This window comes from Chiloscyllium plagiosum, chromosome 38 (genome assembly GCF_004010195.1).
Source record: "Chiloscyllium plagiosum isolate BGI_BamShark_2017 chromosome 38, ASM401019v2, whole genome shotgun sequence".
Lineage (NCBI taxonomy): Eukaryota > Metazoa > Chordata > Chondrichthyes > Orectolobiformes > Hemiscylliidae > Chiloscyllium > Chiloscyllium plagiosum.
In genome coordinates this window covers 20,579,348-20,600,484 of record NC_057747.1, presented here as the reverse complement: position 1 = coordinate 20,600,484, position 21,137 = coordinate 20,579,348, and the positions used below count along the sequence as shown (strand labels likewise).

Here is a 21,137-nt window from a genome sequence, read left to right as displayed (position 1 = left end):
GGACCTTAGGAATACTAGTTCAGTGACATTACCAATCAATTGCAGACAACAGCCCCCGATTCATCAAGCAAACAGAAAGTAAGTAACGAAACTAATTAATTCTACAATAAACCAAGGAAACACAGCTCATTTTGAAATGTGCACACTGTTTGAAGTTAGCCAAGCTTTAGTCCAAACAGATACCTAGATTACAAAGTCTGCCAAAGGATCACTTTTATACATCCATTCCTTTCCTCTGCAAAATTTCAATTGATTTTAATCCCACTGTTGGGCTTCATTGTAAATTCCCTCGTAAAACAACCATGACAAATACGTTTATTTCGTATTTTTTGTGAAATTAAACTCATCCTTTGAGAAGACCTATAGATGTGATTGAGATAGAAAGGAGGGGGAATGCTTTGTAAATCTGCTCATAACTTTCCTACTGTACTGCCCAGCACGGCTCCTTGTGTGCGGCCTTTTTACTATGCCAGAATGAAAGGCCAAACATGAAGCAAAATCCCAAAAGCATTTTGCAGTTGGCAGTTGGAACTATTAGGCATTTTATCAGACTGCATTTTAAATCAGTTCATGACCTCTAGTTCATTATTAAAATTACAGTCTCCTTTTTTCAATAAAATTTTGAATTTTGTTTTAGAATGAAGTTACCAATCTTCAGAACAACCTTTTATTTTGAATGAAACCTGTAAACTGTGGCAGTTTATCAAGGGGTGCCACTCATTGCTTTACTTGCACTTGCCATTTCAATGCCTCATATTCTTCAAAATGCCAAACTGAGGGTTTTCCCTTCAATGTGAAGTTATTTGGCTTTCTCTGACTTTTAACATTATGCAAATAATAGTTTGCACTTGTGTTTTTGAAATATCATTGCTGAAAGTAGTCTTTTCTTTAATTCATTAACGTGATGTGGGCATCTTTGGCTAGGACAGCATTTATTGCCTATTTCTAGTTGTCCAGAGGATAGTTAAGAGTCAACCACATTGCTGTGGGTCTGGAGTCACATATAGTCTAGACCAGGTAAGGATGGCAGCTTCCTTCCCTAAAGGGCATTAGTAAACCAGACGGGTTTTCTCGACAATCAACAACAATTTCATGGTCATCGTTAGACTCTTAATTCTAGATTTTCAATGAATTCAAATTTCATCAATCCATGGCCAGATTCAAACCCACATCCCCAGAACATCACCTGGCTCTCTGGGTTAACAGTCCAGCAATAATACCACTAGGTTGATGTCTCCCCAATAATTCCTAGCTTTCCGTCTTGCACTCATCAGGACTAGGACGCAAAAAGTAGACTTGAAAATGGTGCATCATTTTATACAGAATGAGAGGAGGATACCAAATGGATGTGCTGCCTTTGCCATGGATATGCAGCAAGAACAGTTAACTGTCAATCTTCATTTTCGGGCAAGACAGGTAGTTTGAATTGGTCATGGGGATGCAGCGGCAATTGGCTGTTGTCTTTTTTTATGAAAAAGGTGCAATGTTTGTACAAATTCACCGATATAAATGGGGTCCTGTTTGTTTATCCATGTAGCTTCTAGCATGCACAAATACATCACACTGCAAGCCAAATGATGACCTTAAACTGGTTTCCAGTGTAAGTCGCAGCACAGTCCAGATTATTTAATGAATGATTTACAGGAGAGGAATCGCATCTAATGGCAGATATACCTTCTGAGGCTTGCAAGCATGGGTTGATTGAGAATGGTCAATGGAGTGTGTTGTGTGGTATGATCTGACAGTCATTGGGATGTACAGCCTCCAGAATTGGAATCATGCCAGCACCAAGTACTGAACTCTGTCACTTCCAGTGCACCACACTGTAAACCTGGCCATTAACTGGTGCATTCTCTATGGCAGTGCCTCTACCAATCAGAGTCCACTTATTCACCAATCAAACAGCACACTCGTCTCATGCAACTGAACTGTTGGATTGCTATTCTTGCGAGTTGTCCTGATGAGTGAGGGAGGGCAGCTGGAGCAATTGAATGGAGTCTCACGCGAATATATTTGGTGGAGATAGGGAACAGAGAGGAGTCAGACAAAGAAATTCCTCAGCCCAATGTAACCCACACCAGTCATTCCATGTATATAGGGTTAATAGCTCATTTGTCTGGATTTCCTTTCCTGTTTTTAGTGACCTGATGCCAGTGGAAAACAGAAACCTTGCTTCATGATCTTTGTGCCATCCCTGTGTTCAAATATCATGTTCCATTTCAATAGCAGAACAAAAAGATCCACACTTTGGCCATGCATTTACACCCTTGAGACAAGTAGAGTGCAGCATACCTTCTTTATCTAGTGAAATGTAAGATCTTTGACTTAGCTTGGCAATTTACATTAGCACTTTCGTGCATTAACTAATTTGGCATCCACCGAACCTTAGCAAACTACTCTTCTTTGTCTGGACGCATGTTTAAAGTTCTCCCTTCTTCTCTAGCCACCTCTCCTCAATCTTCCAGCAATATTCCTCCGGCATGCTCCAGGACACTTACATGGATCACCCCGGTACCAACAGTCTGACCTTGCAATGATTTGCTTCCCCTACACACCTGCCCCGAGCCACATCTTCCTGTGTCCCTCACAGTGAAACAGTCTCACTGTCACTGTTTCACACCCACAACCCTCACCAACACTCACAAAACTTGGGGAGAAAATAAAACAGAAAATGCTGAAGAAACTCAGCATATCTGCAGGATCTGTGGAGAGAAAAAGCCAATGTTTTGAGTCAGATATGACTCTTCTTCAGAACAAGGAGGGAAGAAACTCTGCAACTGTCTTCATATTCCTTGAAGTAATGGTTCGTTTGCTGATGGACAACGCTACCAGGACATAGAACATTAGAACCCAGGAACAGGCCCTTCAGCCCATCCTGTCTGTGCTGATCATAATGCCATTCGTACCAAAACTCATCTGCTTATACATGGTCCAGACCCCTCAATTCTCTGCCTGCCCATGTGTCTATTTAAAGACCTCTTAAACATTGCTTCTACCACCTTCCCTTGCAGCGCATTCTATCACCTTCTACCACCTTCCCTTGCAGCGCATTCTACCACCTTCCCTTGCAGCGCAATCAGGCACCTACCTCCCTCTGTGTAAAACAAAACTTTCCTTGCACATCTCCTTTAAACTTCTCACCTCCTACCTTAAACAAATGCTCTGGTATTTGACATTTTCACCTTGGGGGGTAAAAAAAAAAGACTCTAAATGCTTATTCTATCTTTGCCTCTCATAATTTTATAGACTTCTATCAGGTCACTCCTCAGTGTCCCTCGCTTGAGCAAAAAACAAACAACCCAAGTTTATCTAATCTCTCCAGAAAGGTAATATACTCCAACCCAGGCAACATCCTGGACAAACAGATCCTCTTTTGGTTTCTTTCTTGGCCAATTATTCATCACTGGAACTGATCCAGCACAGCTGTTTACTTGAAAAATTATTGGAAAGTGCAACAACAGATTTTTTTTTTTAAATGTTAAAACAGTTACAGCCTTTTTCCTTAGATGGTGACAACTAGCATAGGGGGACATAGCTTTAAATTGAGGGGTGATAGATATAAGACAGATGTCAGAGGTAGTTTCTTTACTCAGAGAGTAATAGGGGCGTGGAACGCACTGCCTGCAACAGCTTTAAGGTAGGTAAAAACTTTAAGGGCATTTAAATGGTCATTGAATGAAGTGATAGATATAAGACAGATGTCAGAGGTAGTTTCTTTACTCAGAGAGTAGTAGGGGCGTGGAACGCACTGCCTGCAACAGCAGTAGACTCACCAACTTTAAGGTAGGTAAAAACTTTAAGGGCATTTAAATGGTCATTGAATGAACATATGGATGAAAATGGAATAGTGTCAGTTAGATGGGCTTCAGATTGGTTCCACAGGTCGGCGCAACATCAAGGGCCGAAGGGCCTGTACCACGCTGTAACGTTCTATGTTCTAAAATGGTTTTCTTGACCCAACCTGTATATTACTAGATTGCCTTGGTGCCACTTATGGATTGTCTCAAGGTTGAAATCTGGCTTCGGAGTTCAGCAATTAATTTGTATTGTCCATGGTAAGATCAGTCTGACAAATAAAAAGAAATTCAGACACTGTTGAAGTAAAAGAACATTTGTGACCACTCAGAAACCTACCATTGGCTGGCTTTATTCCAATGCTTCTTTTGAAAACACAATGAAACAGTCACAAAGTGTATTTCCTGGAATATGATTAAAGAGAAGTGAGTTCCCATTTAAATATCAATTTCCTCATCCACTTCAGCCTCTCCAATTAATGTCAGGGACAGTTTCCCCAAACAAGATGTGACGCAGCCAACTATCGGGTGACTGTCTGTGTGGAGTTTGCACATTCTCCCTGTGTCCGCATAGGTTTCCTCCGGGTGCTCCGGTTTCCTCTCAAATCCAAAGATGTGCTAGTTAGGTGAAATGGCCATGCTAAATAGCCCATAGTCAGGGGCAAATATAGGGAAAGGGAATGGGTCTGGGTGAGTTACTCTTCGGTGGGTTGGTGTGGACTTGCTGGGCTGAAGCGTTCATTTCCATACAGTAGGGAATCTAATCTAATCAGTTTAAATATCCCTCTTAACTTTTCCTATCCATGTACCTGTAAAATTTTGTAAATGTAACTACTCTACCTCTTTCTCCAGCAGCTTGTGGCATATATACACCACCTGTGTATGAAAATATTGCCCCTCACATCCCTTTTAAATCTTTTCCCTCTCACCTTAAACCTACACCCTCTAGTTTTGAACTCCCCTACCCTGGGGAAACGTACTTGGCTATTCACCTTATCTATACCACTCGTAATTTTATAAAACTATAAGGTCACCTGCAGCCTCCTTTGCTCCAGGGCAAAAAGGTCCAGCCTCTCCTTATAACTCATATTTTCCAGTCTTGGTAACTTCCTTGAAAATCATTTTTGCACTCTTTCCAGTTTAATAACATCCTTCCTATAGCAAGATGACCAGAATTGCACGTAGTACTCCAAATGTGGCCTCACCAATGTCTTATATATGTGCTTATGTCTGCATGTCCTTTGTACATGTATTTGTGTGCATCTATCCATGTGAATTTGTGTGTTTGTCTGTATGCATCTTTGTGTCTGTGTACACATGTGCATCTATGCAAGTGTGTGCCTGTGTGTGTGCACGTGCGCGCATGTGTCGGTGTGCACACATGTACCTGTGTGTTGTCAGTCAACGTGCGTGATGTGGTTGGGCCTCATAATGTGACCTCACCGATATCTTGTACATGTGCTTATGTCTGCATGTCTTTTGTACATGTATTTGTGTGCACCTTTACATGAATTTGTGTGTTTGTATGCATTTTTGCAAGTGTGTGCCTGTGTGTGTCAGTTAGCGTACATGATGCGGTCGGAGTGGTTGAAGGAAGAAAAGGGTCAAAACATAATCTACACACAGGAAGAAAGAGCTCATCCAGACTAAGAGCAAATACAGGCTGCCATGACCGCAGGGAGAGACATGAGAGTGGCCTCCTGGGATCCATAACAAAGCAATATTGAGTACCCTCCCTTCCTTTTTACCCCATGAATCCCACATCCTGACTCCAACCCACTCCCGGCCACTATTAATGAAACAACAGAGCACCATGGTCTTTCGAAATGACGTACCGATATTGGGATGCTTCAGCAGCCTACAGATTCTTGCTTCACGCTCAAGTTTCTGGTGATCTGCAGGTCAAAGAAACAAGAGAGAGAATTACACACCGAAAGCTCAGAGACAGGAGTGAAATTTCTTTAAAATATAAAGACATGAATTAACAGATGGGTCATTGCAGGGCTTGTGCAGTCTATATCAGCACAAACGGCAAATGTCATCAGTGGAAATGGTACCTCCTGAAAATTGATCAAATGAGAAAGATTTACAGGCACACCATGTCAAGGCTGCAGTATCTATTTTATTGCAAAATACATGCCAAAGGCTGAGGGCTCACTAGTACAAAAGTAATCCTACTAACATTAATCTCACTGTACTTGATCTGGTTCAGAAACAGGTTATAGCAGCGTAGTAATCATGGTAATGGACTAGCAATCCAAAGGTCAGGAGTTCAAATCTTAGTTCCAAAATTAAATTCATTAAATCGAACTGGCAAAGGAGCTATTAGCATGAGAACTACAACATTGTCATACAACCAGAGTGCTTTGCTAATGTCCTTCAGGAAGGGAAATTGCCATTTCTAGCTATTTACCTGCATATGAATCTGGTCTCTCACTGCATGGTTCACATTTAATGCCCCCTGGCTGCATTGGAAAACAAATCAGTCACTATGAATACAGCTGCCTTTGCCTCTGCGTCAGCTCACCAGCTGTGGAAACCTTCATCTGTATCTTTGTCATCTTCTAAACGTAAGAGGGATATGGGTCAAATGCTGACAAATGGGACTGGATTAATTTAGGATAGCTGGTCAGCATGGATGAGTTGGACTGAAGGGTCTGTTTCCATACTGTACATCTCTATGACTATATCTATTTCAATGTACTATTCCAACGATTTGGTCTCTCATTTTCTAATAAACTTGAAGTTATCCAAAACTCTAGTGCCCACGCTTTTAGTTGCAGTAAGTCTTGCTCCCCCTTCACACTTGTCCTCATTGTCATACATTCGCTCTTGATCAAGTACCCCTTCATTTTAAAATTAGCATCTTTGTTTTTCCAAGTCTCTCCATTGGCTCACCTTTCCCTGTTTCTGTAATCCCTCTCCAGCCCCACAACTCTCCAAGATCCCTGCACTCCTCTATACCTGGTCTCCTGAGCGTCAAGATTTCAAATCATTCTGCCAGTGGGGACTGCGGCCAGAAACATCGTATTTTGGTGGGGGGGGCTCGTGTGCCCCCTAAAACATTGTTTCTCTGTGGCAATTTTATTGCGTGCTTCCCCCTGCCATGCCTCTCCAACCTTTCCACCGACACGGTGCCACTTTCACCAATTCAAAGGGCAACACCCTCCCTGGAGTCTGGGTCCTCCTGGGTGTCAAAGGTCCCAGCACGGGCCCGGGACAATCATCCCAATCTGCCCTGCCTCAGAGACATTTCCGAGCCTGCCTCTAGTTATCTGGGCCCCAAGCTCTCCCTCAACCTCTCTGACTCTCTGTCTGTCTTTCTTTCTTCCTTCAACATGCTCTTGAAAGCTAGTGGTTTAAATCAAACCTTTGATCATCTGCCCAAATATCGCTATGTTTCAACGTCTCATTATAATCTGATGTGGAGGAGCTGGTGTTGGACGGGTTCTAACCTCACACCTTTAATGCATTGTCTAAGCTGAGATGTCACGTTTTTTCATAAAACCTTAAGTTATCTCAAGAATGTGACTTAAAAGGAGTTCTGGGATTTACATATTAACGAACCGAAACCTGCAACCCATTCTAAATGATAAAAATTTAATAATCTAGGTTTGTTCAATATATCGTTACAGTTACATGACACTGTATTCTTTTGTTATAAATTCTGTATCGTATAGTCGTGCTCCACAACCACCTGATGAATGAGCAGCGCTCAGAAAGCTAGTGCTTCCAAATAAACCTGGTGGACTATAAGCTGTTGTTGTGTGATTTTTATCTACAATTTGTAATGGCCTATATAAGCACCTTTGGGACAGTTTATAATGCTCAAGGCACTGTATATATTTCACTGTCACTATAGGGACAATAACACCTCAAGGAGAAAACCAATCATCACTTTGACTACAAGTTTGGATGGGAAAGATCTTTGATCTAACCAGCACATTCAGAGAACCAAACATCATTTGTTTTATTATAGATGGAGGTGATGGCCTTGTAATATCATTGCTAGATAATTGATCTCGAGACCCAGCTAATATTCTGCAAATTTGGGATTAAATCCTGCCATGGCAGATGGTAGAACTTGAATTCAATGGAAAAATACCTGGAATTAAGTGTCACACAGCACAGAAACAGACTCTTTGGTTCAACTTGCTCACGTCAACCAGACACCCCAATCTGACCTGGTCCCATTTGCCAGCACTTGGCCCATATCCCTCTAAATCCTTCCTATTCATATACCCATCCAGGTGCCTTTTAAATATAGTAATTGTACCAGTCTCAATCACTTCCTCTGGCACCCTCTGCATGAAAATGTTGCCTCTTAGTCCCTTTTAAACCTTTTTCCTCTCACCTCAAAACTATGCCCTCTAGTTTTGGACGTGCCCACCCCAGGGAAAAGACCTTCTAATAATGGCCATTTGGAAAACCATCAGGTTCCCTAATGTCCTTTTGGGAAGAAAACTGCCGGTGAGACCAGGTAAGGACATGTGACTCCAGACCCACAGCAATGCAGCTGATTCTTAACTGCCCTCTGAGCAATTAGGGATGGGGAATAAATGCTGCCCTGGCCAATGACACCCACATACCATGAATAAAATAAAAATCGTTGGTAAAGAACAGTTTCAAATGTTCTGTACATACGGGTTATTTTGGTGTGCATGGTCCCTGTATAATAAAATTACATAACTTTTTCACAGCCAAATCAAAATATTTTGTCATCTTTTTTTTTCAATGCGCCCTGAGCTCTGGTGCATTACATGAGCTTGGAATGGTGCATCAGTAACACAATAATTTCAATTTCACACTAACATATGTTGTTGTTTTGGAGAATTTCAGCATTAAGTGAAAGGTGTTTATGGGGTTATCAGCTGATTTACCTGTACTACTACAGGAAGGGAAGCAAACAATTGTGGAAAGAGAGAGGCAGATGTCGGGAAAACTTTGGAAAAGATTGGAATTCCAACTGGAATCTGGGATGTCTCATCCCTGAGATTCATAAAATTCCATGGCTTTGGCGCTTGCTTTGAAAGTTTCTATAGTTTTTCCACATGTACATGATCTGTGGGTAGACTGTGAGACGCACTGGTAAAGATGTGAGTAGCCAAGAACAGCCAGAAGAGAAAAAGACATAACTACATTTTCATGGTTAAAAAAGCCCTCTGTAATGAGTAGGATGTCCCTCCCAAAGTCTTCATCTCCATTGCACTTCCTGGGATTTGAATAGAAATATGCATCAGTCAGCATCCTCATATTAGCCTTGACCAGGAATGTCTTTCGACTGTTAGCTGGGTGGAGAAACGCAGCTTTTACTCTTCATTCACCAACACAGGCAGCACAGTGGCTCAGTGGTTAGCAATGCTGCTTCACAGTGCCACGGACCCAGGTACAACTCCACTCTTGGGCAACTGTCTATGTGGAGTTTGCACATTCTTCCTGTGTCGATGTGGGTTTTCTCCAGGGGCTCTAGTTTCCTCCCACAGTCCAAAGGTGTGCAGGTTAAGTGGACTGGCCATTCTAAATTCCCTATAATATCCAGGAATATACAAGATAGGTGGATTGTCCATGCTAAATTGCCCCATGGTGTCCAGGGATATGCAGTCAAGGTGGATTGGCCATGCTAAATTGCCCCATTGTGTCCAGGGATATGCAGGCAAGGTGGACTGGCCATGGGAAATGCAGGGTTACAGCGACAGGGTAGGAGGGTGGGTCTGGGTGGGATGCTCTTCAGATGGTCAGTGTGGACTCAACGGCTCAAATGGACTGATTCCATACTGTAGGGATTCTGTGATCCTATGAACACAGACACACATTCACCAGGAGAAATCATCAGACAGCAGGTCAGAAGTGCGACGACTAGAGAGGTACAGCATTGAGTGTCTAATGCAGATGACATACATTGATGAAGGCTGCAACTGGTCAGGTTTATGAACATACAGGTAAAAACAATGACTGCAGATGCTGGAAACCAGATTCTGGATTAGTGGAGCAGGAAGAGCACAGCAGTCTCCTCGGATGCTGCCTGAAATGCTGTGCTCTTCCAGCACCACTAATCCAGAATTTATGAACATACAAACAAGGAACAACACTAGGCCCCTCAGCCTGCTCAACCAGGTTGAGGCTGATCTGATATCAAGCTCAGCTCCATATTCCTGCATACCCCCCATCAAAAATCTACTTATCTCTGCCTTAAAGATATTTAAAGATTCTGCACCTGTTTACTGCAGACAAATATTTACTGAAAAGATGGCAAAGAATATGTCCATGCAGTTGCTTTTTCTTCAGTACCAAACACTTATGCCTTACAGAAGTACCCTAATGTCTAACTTAGCCACATTCCTGCTCCAAAACAGCATCTTCATGACTACATTTCCCCTGACATTAATCTTTCAAAATGGTGTTGTTAGCCCTATAAACAATTTCAGAAAGTATATACGTAAGGTGGCCTGCAATAAGATGTCGCTCTTAGCTGTAAATGGTGTCCCATCCTGCTTAAGCATCTCTGAAATGATCTGTGGTACTTCTTATTGGACAGAGGCCAAATACACCTATGAGACGTAAAACGCTTTGGACAGAAGGTGAGCAGAGCTTGCGGCTAAGCGCGTCTGTGGCTGTCTGGCTGATTTGAAGGGCTTCACACACAGTACATCACATCAACGGGCAGCCAAATCAGCTACTGTGTTGTGTTTTGGAAGAAATATGCTCCTCACTGCAATTATAATGAAGGCCATCTGTCTCACCAGGGGACACCAGGGGACATGTTTTGTGCAGCCGTCAGCAGTGACGGGTGCTGAGAAATCTGCACTCCCTTGTGGCATGTTCTTCAATAGCACCTGTTATTTTCCAGATATAAATTACTTTCAAACTTCAGGTCAAAGACGACCTGGGGGCTAAATATATATTACTTTGCTGGGAATGCAATGATTTTGTAATCATAGCGGAATAAGGTTAGTGAGGAGATTTGTCTGGAACCTATCCTATAGCTCTTTGAACCTGGAAAGGGCTGGTTATTTGAGCACAGTCAAAGCACCGCTGCACCGATCCTCCCTCACACTATCCACCACCCATCTGCTTGCTGACCTTCACCAGTTTCCAGGCTGGCAGTGCCTCCATTTTGAACTGCGCCTTCTTGTTTTCAGGTTCCCTCCCATCATGCCTTGTGCAGCCCCTAAGGTGTAAAAGCAGAAGTAGGCCATTCAGCCCATCAAGTCTGTTCTACCAATCAATGAGATCACGGTTGATCTGATACTCCTCAACTCTACTTTCTTGCCATTTCCCTGTCAACCTTGATCAAAAGCGTCTGTCTCCCAATCCTGATGCCCTTGCAGCCACGTCTCCGTGATGCCCACCACATCATACTTGCCAATTTTGATCTGCGCCAAAATGCTCATTTACCTTATTCCTTATACTGCGTGCATTCAGATAGAACACCTTCAGTCCTGTATTAACTGACCCTCTTCTCATTGTCATTTGTTGGTCCAGCTTTGTGTTTACCTCTTGTTCTGAGATTGTGCTTTCTGGTCCTACACTCTCCCATAAGAAGAAACAACGTTTCTGCATCTACTCTACCAAGTCCTCTAAGAATCAATAAGGTCACCCTTCATTCTTTTAAATTCCAAAGAGTACAGGCCCAACCTACTCAACCTCTCCTTATAAGACAGTCCTTCCATATCTGGTTTCAGCTAAGGGCACCTTCTCTGGATTCCCTCCAACGCAGTATATTTTTCTTGAGATGAGGGATCCAAAGTTGCTCATTGCTCTGTCTCTGATTTCTTACAGCTCGACAACCCTGTGAGAGCTGTGAACTTAACTACTCTAGCAAAGTGTCCATCACTCAGGGCCAGCCAATAAAGCCTCATCATCTCGTTCCTCCTCCTTCCAGATGTTCCTTAAAATCTACTTCTTTGAGTAGGTTTTGAGTGTCCAGTCTTAACATCTTCATGATGCCACCATTGGCTATGTGAGCTGGTAAGTGTGAAGCTCTCAGGACAGAAACAATTTCTATATTCAGCAAGGGACATTTAGAATGAGAACTGAACCAGTTGTTAAAAATGGACCCATTATTATCCTGCCTAAGAGACTCCCTCTGCTGATACATGTACATATGGTAGCCTCAAGTGGACAAGATGCACAAAACAGTCTTCAATAGACTATTGACAGGATCTCATCCTGACACGCATGTTTCAGTACAAATCAACCAAAAACAAACAGGAATAGTTATTCATTCCCTATTCTTTCCTCTAACCCAAGACGGCAGTGTCTAATTATAACCAACAACAGCAGAGCCTTGCTAGTAGTGAAAAGCAAAAAGTGCATGAGGTCTCATGCATCCAACACAATGATCTTTGGCCAATATCACTAAAGACAGCCACAACCACCCTTGACTATTCAGTTCATTATTTAGATAGCTCATTTTGCAGTCACATGGATGACCTGTGCCACTATCTTAACACAACCTTGTTACCTGATGGGTCAGGGAATTATCGATAGAAAGATGGAATCCCAAATAGAGTCAGTTCTCACAAATCTAATTGACTTCTGAGCTCATCAATAGTGACTCCATTTATATAGTGCCTTGCACCTCCTCAAAGTGCTTTCTAGCCAACGAAGCAGTGTTTGAAATCAGCACACAGTTGTACCTTTGGAAATGTCACAACCAATTTACGCACAGCAACTCTAACTGCAAAATGTGAGAACATGTTTAGTGATGTTGATTAAAGATTAAATATTGATAAGACCACTGGGAGGAACCCAACCACTCTTCTTTAAATAGTGTCATAGGATCTTCTATGACCATCTGATGGAAGGAAGGGGGCTTTTGTTGTATGAAGAAACAGCATCTTAAACAAAGTTATCTCCCATGGTATTGCACTGGCAACTTTGAATTCTGTGCTTAAGTCTTTTATGTGGGACTTGAAGCAATGACTGTCTGACTCATACCCGAATATGCTACCCGCAGAATCAGAGAATCCCTACATCATGGAAACAGGTCACTTGGCCCATCCAGTCCACACCAACCCTTTGAACAACATCCTACCCTAGCTCTGTAACCCTGCATTTCCCATGGCTAACCCAGCTGACTGCATATCTCTGGACACTATGGGCAATGTACCATGGCCAATCCAGCTAACCTACACATCTTTGGACTGTGGGAGGAAACCAAAGCACCTAGAGAAAACCCATGCAGGCATGGGGAGAATGAGCAAACTCCACACAGACAGTCGCCCGAAGCTGGAATCACACCCGAGGCCCTGGCACTGTGAGGCAGCAGTGCTAACCACTTAGTCACCGTGATGCCCATGGCTAACATTGGCTAGCATTTACCGCTTCAGCTATATAAACCTGAGTGGGCAACCGAAGCAGCACTATACACTTGCAAAAAGACCAAACACTTAACAGGTCTCACTCCATCTAACTCTTAAATCTATCCTGAACTAATTTTTTTTAGTCATTCACAAAACTGTTTTTGAGCACACAAAGTGTACCCAACATCTGTAAGGAGCAAAGCAGACAATATGCAGTACTTGCAATGATGGGTGCAGCTGCAACAACAATGAAGTAGCATAGCACCATCCAGAATTGTGCACTGGATTCAGGGTCTGCATTCCCTACCTATGCAGCAATGTTCAGACAGCCATCCACCACTGCTGTTCATTAAGCTCACACTGATGGAGCTCCACAGTTCTGTCATCTCCACAGCAAAGGTGGACTCGACAATTTTAATTTGTTTTTCAAGCAAGAGGACCCTTGACTATCCGAATGACATGGGCGGGGAGTAATTTGTTCAGATAATTAAATGCTGGATAACATAGTTTAGCCAAGCATCAGGTCCTTGCGATCTTGCCGGGTAATCCAAAATTCAATAAATCGAGGTTCCTCTGTATTTGGGAGCACCCTCACCATAAGATCTGCACTGGACCATTCACAGCTCCTGGAGGCAAGTTAGAATAGGTCATAAATGTCACTTTTCCACACTTCAAGTACAAAAAGAAAGATGTTAAGTATCATTGAGAACAGTTGCAGATCTTCTGTTCAGAGAAAATAGAACGCTAGGGTGTGCAAAATCAAAATTATATGCTTCAATCTCACAGCATATTCAGTTTAAGATTCCTGTCTTAGGGAAGGACGGCAATGGATCTCCCAGAAAACTGGGAGCAAGTTTTCGGAATGGGGTGTGGTCAAGTGGAGGTGGAAAAATCAGTGTCAGATAGAAGCATGATACTGTTTATTGTAAATTGTGCAAAACCACAAAAGAAATTAACAGGTTGGTGGAGTGGGCAGACAGGTGGCAAATGAAGTTCAATGTGGAGAAGTGTGAGGTGATACATCCAGCAGAAAGAACATGGAAATACAGGACAAAATAAACAGCAAGGCCCTAAACACAGTGCGCACAGGAGCAAGAGAGAGCTGGCCGCAGCAGGGCAGGTAGATTGAACAGTTAATCAAGCATATTAGATTAGATTAGATTAGATTAGATTACTTACAGTGTGGAAACAGGCCCTTCGGCCCAAAAAGTCCATACCGCCCCGCCGAAGCGCAACCCACCCATACCTCTACATTTACCCCTTACCTAACACTACGGGCAATTTAGCATGGCCAATTCACCTAACCTGCACATCTTTGGACTGTGGGAGGAAACCGGAGCACCCGGAGGAAACCCACGCAGACACGGGGAGAATGTGCAGACTCCACACAGTCAGTCGCCTGAGGCGGGAATTGAACCCAGGTCTCTGGTGCTGTGAGGCAGCAGTGCTAACCACTGTGCCACCATGCCGCCCATATGGTATCTTAGACTTTACAGTACAACAGCAAGGAGGTCCTGAACTGTGTAAAAATAAAACACTGATTCAACTTCAGCCAGAGTATTGTGTCCACTACTGGGCGTCACACTTTAGGAAGGATGTGAACACTTTGCAGAGAGTGAGAAAGAGTTTTACAAGAAATTGCAGTTATGAGGAAAGATTAGAGAGAATGAATCCGTGATTCTCTAAGTTAGGACGGTTTCCCTTTAAGAGGAGGAAGATAAAACTAAGATGTGATTTGATAGAGTTTCGAAATACAAAACAGACAAGGAGAAGCCATTTCCACCATAAAAAGGATCAAGAACGAGAGGGCTGAGATACAAAACAATTTTGCAAAGAAGCAAATGGGATGTGAGAAAAAATCATTTTCATACAGCAACTTGTTGTGAAACATGAAAGGGTTCAGAAAAGATTTACAAAGATCTTGCCAGGGTTGGAGGGTTTGAGCAGTAGGAAAATGCTGAATAGGTTGGGGCTGTTTTCCCCAGAGTGTCAGATGGTAAGGGGTGACCTTATAGAGGTTTATAAGATCATGAGGGGTATGGGTAGGATAAATAGACAAGGTATTTTCCTCAGGGTGGGGGAGTCCAGAACTAGAGGGCATTGGTTTAAGGTGAGAGGGGAAAAATTTAAGAGGGACCTAAGGGGCATCTTTTTCATGCAAGGGGTGGTGTGTGTGTATGGAATGAGCTGCCAGAGGAAGTGCTGGAGGCTGGTACAATCACAACAATTAAAAGGCATTTGGATGGGTATATGAATAGGAAGGGCTCAGAGGGATATAGGCCAAAAACTGGCAAATGGGACTAGATTAGGTTAGCATATCTGGTCGGCATGGACGAGTCAGACTAAAGGATCTGTTTCCGTGCTGTACATCTTTCTGATTCTAAGAGGCTCGGGTGTGGAATGCACTGCCTTGGAGTGTGGTGGAGACAGGTACAATTAAGATATTCAAGATGATATCAGATGATTATTTAAATATTAACAATCTACAAGGTTACAGTGAAAGGTGAGGCGAACGGAACCATGATCCTTGTTCAGAGAGCTAGTAAAGACACAAAGGGCCTTCTGTGCTGTAACAATACTATGATTCTATGACATTACAACAAAAAAACCAAATAAATGCTCTCACTACCCTGTTCCTGCCTCTCGTTCCACTAACCTAGTTGAAGTTCAATTGCTGAATGAGTCACGTTGGTCCTCAGATGCTTGCTCTCAAAACAAAATAAAATAGGCTTCAATGGAAAAAGATAATCTTTCCAGACATCAAATAGTTAATCACCAGCTTATACTCTCTCCCTCACTGAGGGGGTGATGAATCATTTCCTTATTCTGTGTGCACTTTGAAAGCAAACTGTTCATTATCTTACATCGAATCTATTAAACTGAATGTCCATTACCATAAGTCTTCCAGTAGGTGGCCTCTGTAAACAATAAGATGCGTCAATTTATTTTGTCAGACTCTGCATGCCTGTGAATGCTCGAAAAGGTGGAGCACCATCTCTTGTATTGCCTTTATGGAATTAACTCAAACTTAGATAGAAAACCCTTTGAAACGGTTCATCAATATTTTAATAAGGCCATTTAGACGTGTTAGGAGACCAGTAGAAGCCACAGCTGAAAGTAAGCACATTTGGAACTGTGATCCCTAATATTCTCCCCAGAGATTTCATTCATGCACGACTGAGAGAGAGTTAAAATGATCAAGGTGCAACTTTTTCCTCAATGATTTTAAAACTCACTCTCCTCCCTAACTAACCCATAAATAATCACTCATCTATCAATGTGTGCCCCTTCCCTCAAATTTGACTCTTACAAACACAATGACATTTTTGAAAACAAATATGTTTTCTAAATGCAGATTAAAAAGTCTTGCAATGAGAATGGAAGACAGCAAACTGAATAATATGATTTCCTCACATCTGAAATATGGTAGCTAGAGTGTTCTTTTTAGATCAGGCAGTGTTTTCCAGAATAAACATTCAGGATAACAGATTCAGGATTATACTTCAGACTGTTCAATCATTAGATTGTTAAAGAACCAACAAGGCACCAACAAACCTCCAGTAAATATGAATTTCTAAACATTTTCATTTCCATTTTTCACTCACAACATTTCCAAAACTAACTCATGCCTCAATAACTTAAACTAAAACAATCTCAAGGCTGAGGAATGCTACTTGGCCCATCTCTAGTTCCATACCATGTGTATTTTACAGGGGTCCTGCTCACTCTAGAACATTAAATACATCTTGAAATTAATTTTGGAAGCTTGCATCTCTTTGTAAAGATGACTGGTTCTTTACAAGTGTGGGATATATGTAGGCAGTGAAAAGTAAACATACATTCCACCCACTGAAGCTAACTGGGAAAATGCTTCCACCCAGAATAATTTCAATAAGAGTTTCAAATATTGGTATGAAACCAGAATTAGTGGTGTGCATGCCAACCCAAGCTGGCTAACACAGAGCAGAAGCAATTTGGCTTCACTAAGCTGCTGTATCAGAGGGATTTGATTTATTGTTGTCACATGTATTCAAGTATGGTAGCAAGTTTTGTTTTGCGAATGGTACAAGCAGATCATAAACATACAAGGACGTACAGATCATAGGGGCATTTAGACAGAGCGAAGCATACAAGGTTATGGCTGCACAGGAGGTGCACAAAAGCCAGATCAATATTAGATGTGACATAAGAGAGGTCCATTCAGCAGACTAATAGCAGTGGGGAAGAAGTTGCTCTTGAACCTGTTAGTGCACATGTTCAAGCTTCTGTATCTCCTGCCTAATGGAAGAAGTTGGAAGAGAGCATTACAAGGGTGGGAGGGGTCTTTGATGATGTTAGAGACAAAAAAAAACTACAGATGCTGGAATTCAAAATAGACAGACAGGAGGCTGAAAGAATACAGCAGATCAGGCAGCATCAGGAGGTGGAAAATTCAACAGAGTCCTGAAGAAGGGTTACACCTGAAACATCAACTTCTCCATCTCCTGATGCTGCCTGGCCTGCTGTGTTCTTCAAGCCTCCTGCCTACCTTCGATGATGTTGGCAGCCTTTCTGTGACAACGAGAAGTGTAGGTGGAGTCTGTGGATGAGGGGTTGGCTTTCATGGTGGTCTGGACTGTGCCCACAATTTTGGGGTGCAAGGTTTTCATCCACAGCTAGGTACTGGGGAAAGCATAACTGAGACACTATCCCAATATCCCTTGAAGGAAGAGAGTGATCAGAAGCTGGGCAAAACAATCGGGATTACAATAAGGTCCACTGGATGGGAGGAAAAGTGGGCAATTACTCAAAATTGAGAAAAGTTTTACAGAATGAAAATAAAACATTTACTTTTTTATATTTCAGAGAAGAAAATCTTGCATTTGCCTACAAGCATAATATAACTGCCTCACAGGTAATCTAGATGGCACTTCAAGTTTTATCTGATGGGGTACATCTGAAGAATTCTCAGCAACACATTTTCAGCTCTGTTCTCCAGCATCTGCAGTCCTCACTTTCTCCTATTGAGTGAATCATCACGTTATGAAACCAAATTCAACTAATTTAGGAACATATTTCCAAGCACCAAACAAAATAACCATTACAGGCACCTGTTGGTCAGGAAATCTACCTGGTTCACTCATAGTATAGAAACTGGAAGTAGTAAGTCATTCAGCTTTTCATGATTGTGCTACCACTCAATATGATCATGGTTGATCTTCTATCTCAATGCCATAATCCTGCATTCTTTCCACACTTCCTAGATACCTTTAGCTTACAGGGTGAGAATCTTTCTGCTCCCTCCTGAAGGCCAACAACTCTGAGATCACTGTGCTCCTCAAATTCTGGTTGTATTAACCTCCCCAATTTCAACTCCTATTTCATTGGCGGCCATGCTGTTGATTCCCTGGGCCCCAAGCTCTGGAAATCACTTCTGAATCCTCTTTCCCCTTCTCTTTAAGACATTCTTTAGAAAAAATATACTTCCTTGACCAAACCTTTGATCAACAACCCTAATAGCATGTTGAAAATGTGTTGCTGGAAAAGCGCAGCAGGTCAGGCAGCATCCAAGGAGCAGGAGAATCGACGTTTCGGGCATAAGCCCTTCTTCAGGAATGAGGAAAGTGTGTCCAGCAGGCTAAGATAAAAGCTAGGGAGGAGGGACTTGGGGGAAGGGCGCTGGAAATGCGATAGGTGGAAGGAGGTCAAGGTGAGGGTGATAGGCCGGAGTGGGGTGGGGGCAGAGAGGTCAGGAAGAAGATTGCAGGTTAGGAAGGTGGTGCTGAGTTTGAGGGATTTGACTGAGACAAGGTGGGGGGAGGGGAAATGAGGAAACTGGAGAAATCTGAGTTCATCCCTTGTGGTTGGAGGGTTCCTAGGCGGAAGATGAGGCGCTCTTCCTCCAACCGTCATGTTGCTATGGTCTGGCGATGGAGGAGTCCAAGGACCTGCATGTCCTTGGTGGAATGGGAGGGGGAGTTGAAGTGTTGAGCCACAGGGTGGTTGGGTTGGTTGTTCCGGGTGTCCCAGACATGCAGGTCCTTGGACTCCTCCATCGCCAGACCATAGCAACACGACGGTTGGAGGAAGAGCGCCTCATCTTCCGCCTAGGAACCCTCCAACCACAAGGGATGAACTCAGATTTCTCCAGTTTCCTCATTTCCCCTCCCCCCACCTTGTCTCAGTCAAATCCCTCAAACTCAGCACCACCTTCCTAACCTGCAATCTTCTTCCTGACCTCTCCGCCCTCACCCCACTCCGGCCTATCACTCTCACCTTGATCTCCTTCCACCTATTGCATTTCCAACGCTGCTCCACCAAGTCCCTCCTCCCTACCTTTTATCTTAGCCTGGTGGACACACTTTTTTCATTCCTGAAGAAGAGCTTATATACGAAAAGTCGAGTCTCCTGTTCCTTGGATGCTGCCTGACCTGCTGCGCTTTTCCAGCAACACATTTTCAGCTCTGATCTCCAGCAAATACAGTCCTCACTTTCTCCTAATAGCATGTTACTTTATATGACTTGCTGCCTAATGTTGCCCCAGTGAAGTGGCCTGGAATATTTTATCCCAGTCATTGAGGTTTACAGGATAGAAGCAGGCCCTTTGGCCCAACATGTCCATGCTGCCCAATTTTCACAATTAAACTAGTCCCATTTACCTGTGTTTGGTCCATATCCCTCCATACCTATTCCATCCATGTACTTGCCCAAATATTTGATAAATAATGAAACTGTACTCGCCTCCACCACTATCTCTGGCAGCCCATTCCAGACACTTGACACCCTCCGTGTGAAAGAATTGCCCCTCTGGATCCTATTGTATCTCTCCCCTCTCACCTTGCACATATACCCTCTAGTTTTAGACTCCCCTAACAAAGGAGAAAACCTGTTGGCTATCTACCTTATCTCTGCCTCAGGCAGTCAGTTAAAAAGGTGCTGTATAAATGGAAATTGTTGCACATAGGCCTCATAATGGCTGTGGCAGCACCAATTACTGAAGACAACTACAGCAAAAGAGCAATAACTGCCACAGCCCGAGAAAACAGAACAATGACAATCAAGGCTTTTCAAGCAACAAACAAATACAGACAATCAGCAGCTCGACTTTAATGAGGAAGGAGCATTTTTGTTACTTTTCAGAATGAGGGGAGATCATCTCCACTCCTCACCCACTCCCCCATCACCTTACAACATCCTCCCACTGTGGGGAAAAAAAAAGGGGTCCATACAGCTTTTCTTTTTCCATTCATGGGATGAGGGTGTCACTGGCTGGGCCAGCATTTATTGCCCATCCCTAATTGCCCAGAGAGCAGTTAAAAGTTAACCACAATGCTGAGCATCAGGAGTCTCACGTAGGACAGGCCAGGTAAGGATGGCAGTTGCCTTCCCTAAAGGGCATTAGTGAACCAGATGGGTATTTCGCGACAATCGACAATGGACTCACGGTCATCGTTAGTCCCTTAATTCCAGATATTTTACTGAATTCAAATTCCGCCATTTGCTGTGGCGGGAATAGAACCCGGATCCCCAGAATGTTATCTGGGTCTCTGGACTAACAATCCATTGGTAATACACTAGCCCATTGCCTCCCCTCTATATAGGTGTATCGAGCCAAGTGCAGCTCAAAACTCTGCCTCCAACTTTCTTGCTGGTTTTCAGTGCTAGTCATGTACTAACTATACATGAGAATACACAGAGTTTTTCCTTAGGAAAGAAGGCCTCAAATAACCCTAACCATTAGAGAATTACAATCTTCTTGCATTTATCTGCAGCCACATAGTTGGAAGGGAGCCTGAATGTATGAGGGATGGAAATGAATTAAACAATAGCATTGTTTTTTTCACATCACATAAATACACTTTCGTCTCATCCCACCTCTCCCTTGCTGACTCTGTGCTGACACAGTGGTCCCTTGACATTGAGTGACGGCAGTATCACAGCAAAGTGGCTACTATTCACTGGCAGGATACACTGACAAGTTATTTGAGCAAAGGGAAGGCCAGATGCAATTTAGTGATTGTAACAAGGTCAGCCAACTGGACCCCGTAGAATGAGAGTT

General features: G+C 42.9%; 1 protein-coding gene across 9 annotated transcripts in view; it reads right to left on the bottom strand.

Annotated features, from left to right (window-relative positions):
- The window catches only part of camk2g2 (calcium/calmodulin-dependent protein kinase (CaM kinase) II gamma 2), a 359,232-nt gene that overhangs the window by 196,621 nt on the left and 141,474 nt on the right, over positions 1-21,137 (bottom strand). For all 9 annotated transcript variants that reach the window (XM_043679064.1, XM_043679069.1, XM_043679065.1 and 6 more), the window contains exon 3: positions 5,630-5,689. In XM_043679064.1, the coding sequence (XP_043534999.1) occupies positions 5,630-5,689 (60 nt within the window). The remainder of the gene's footprint in view (positions 1-5,629; positions 5,690-21,137) is intronic.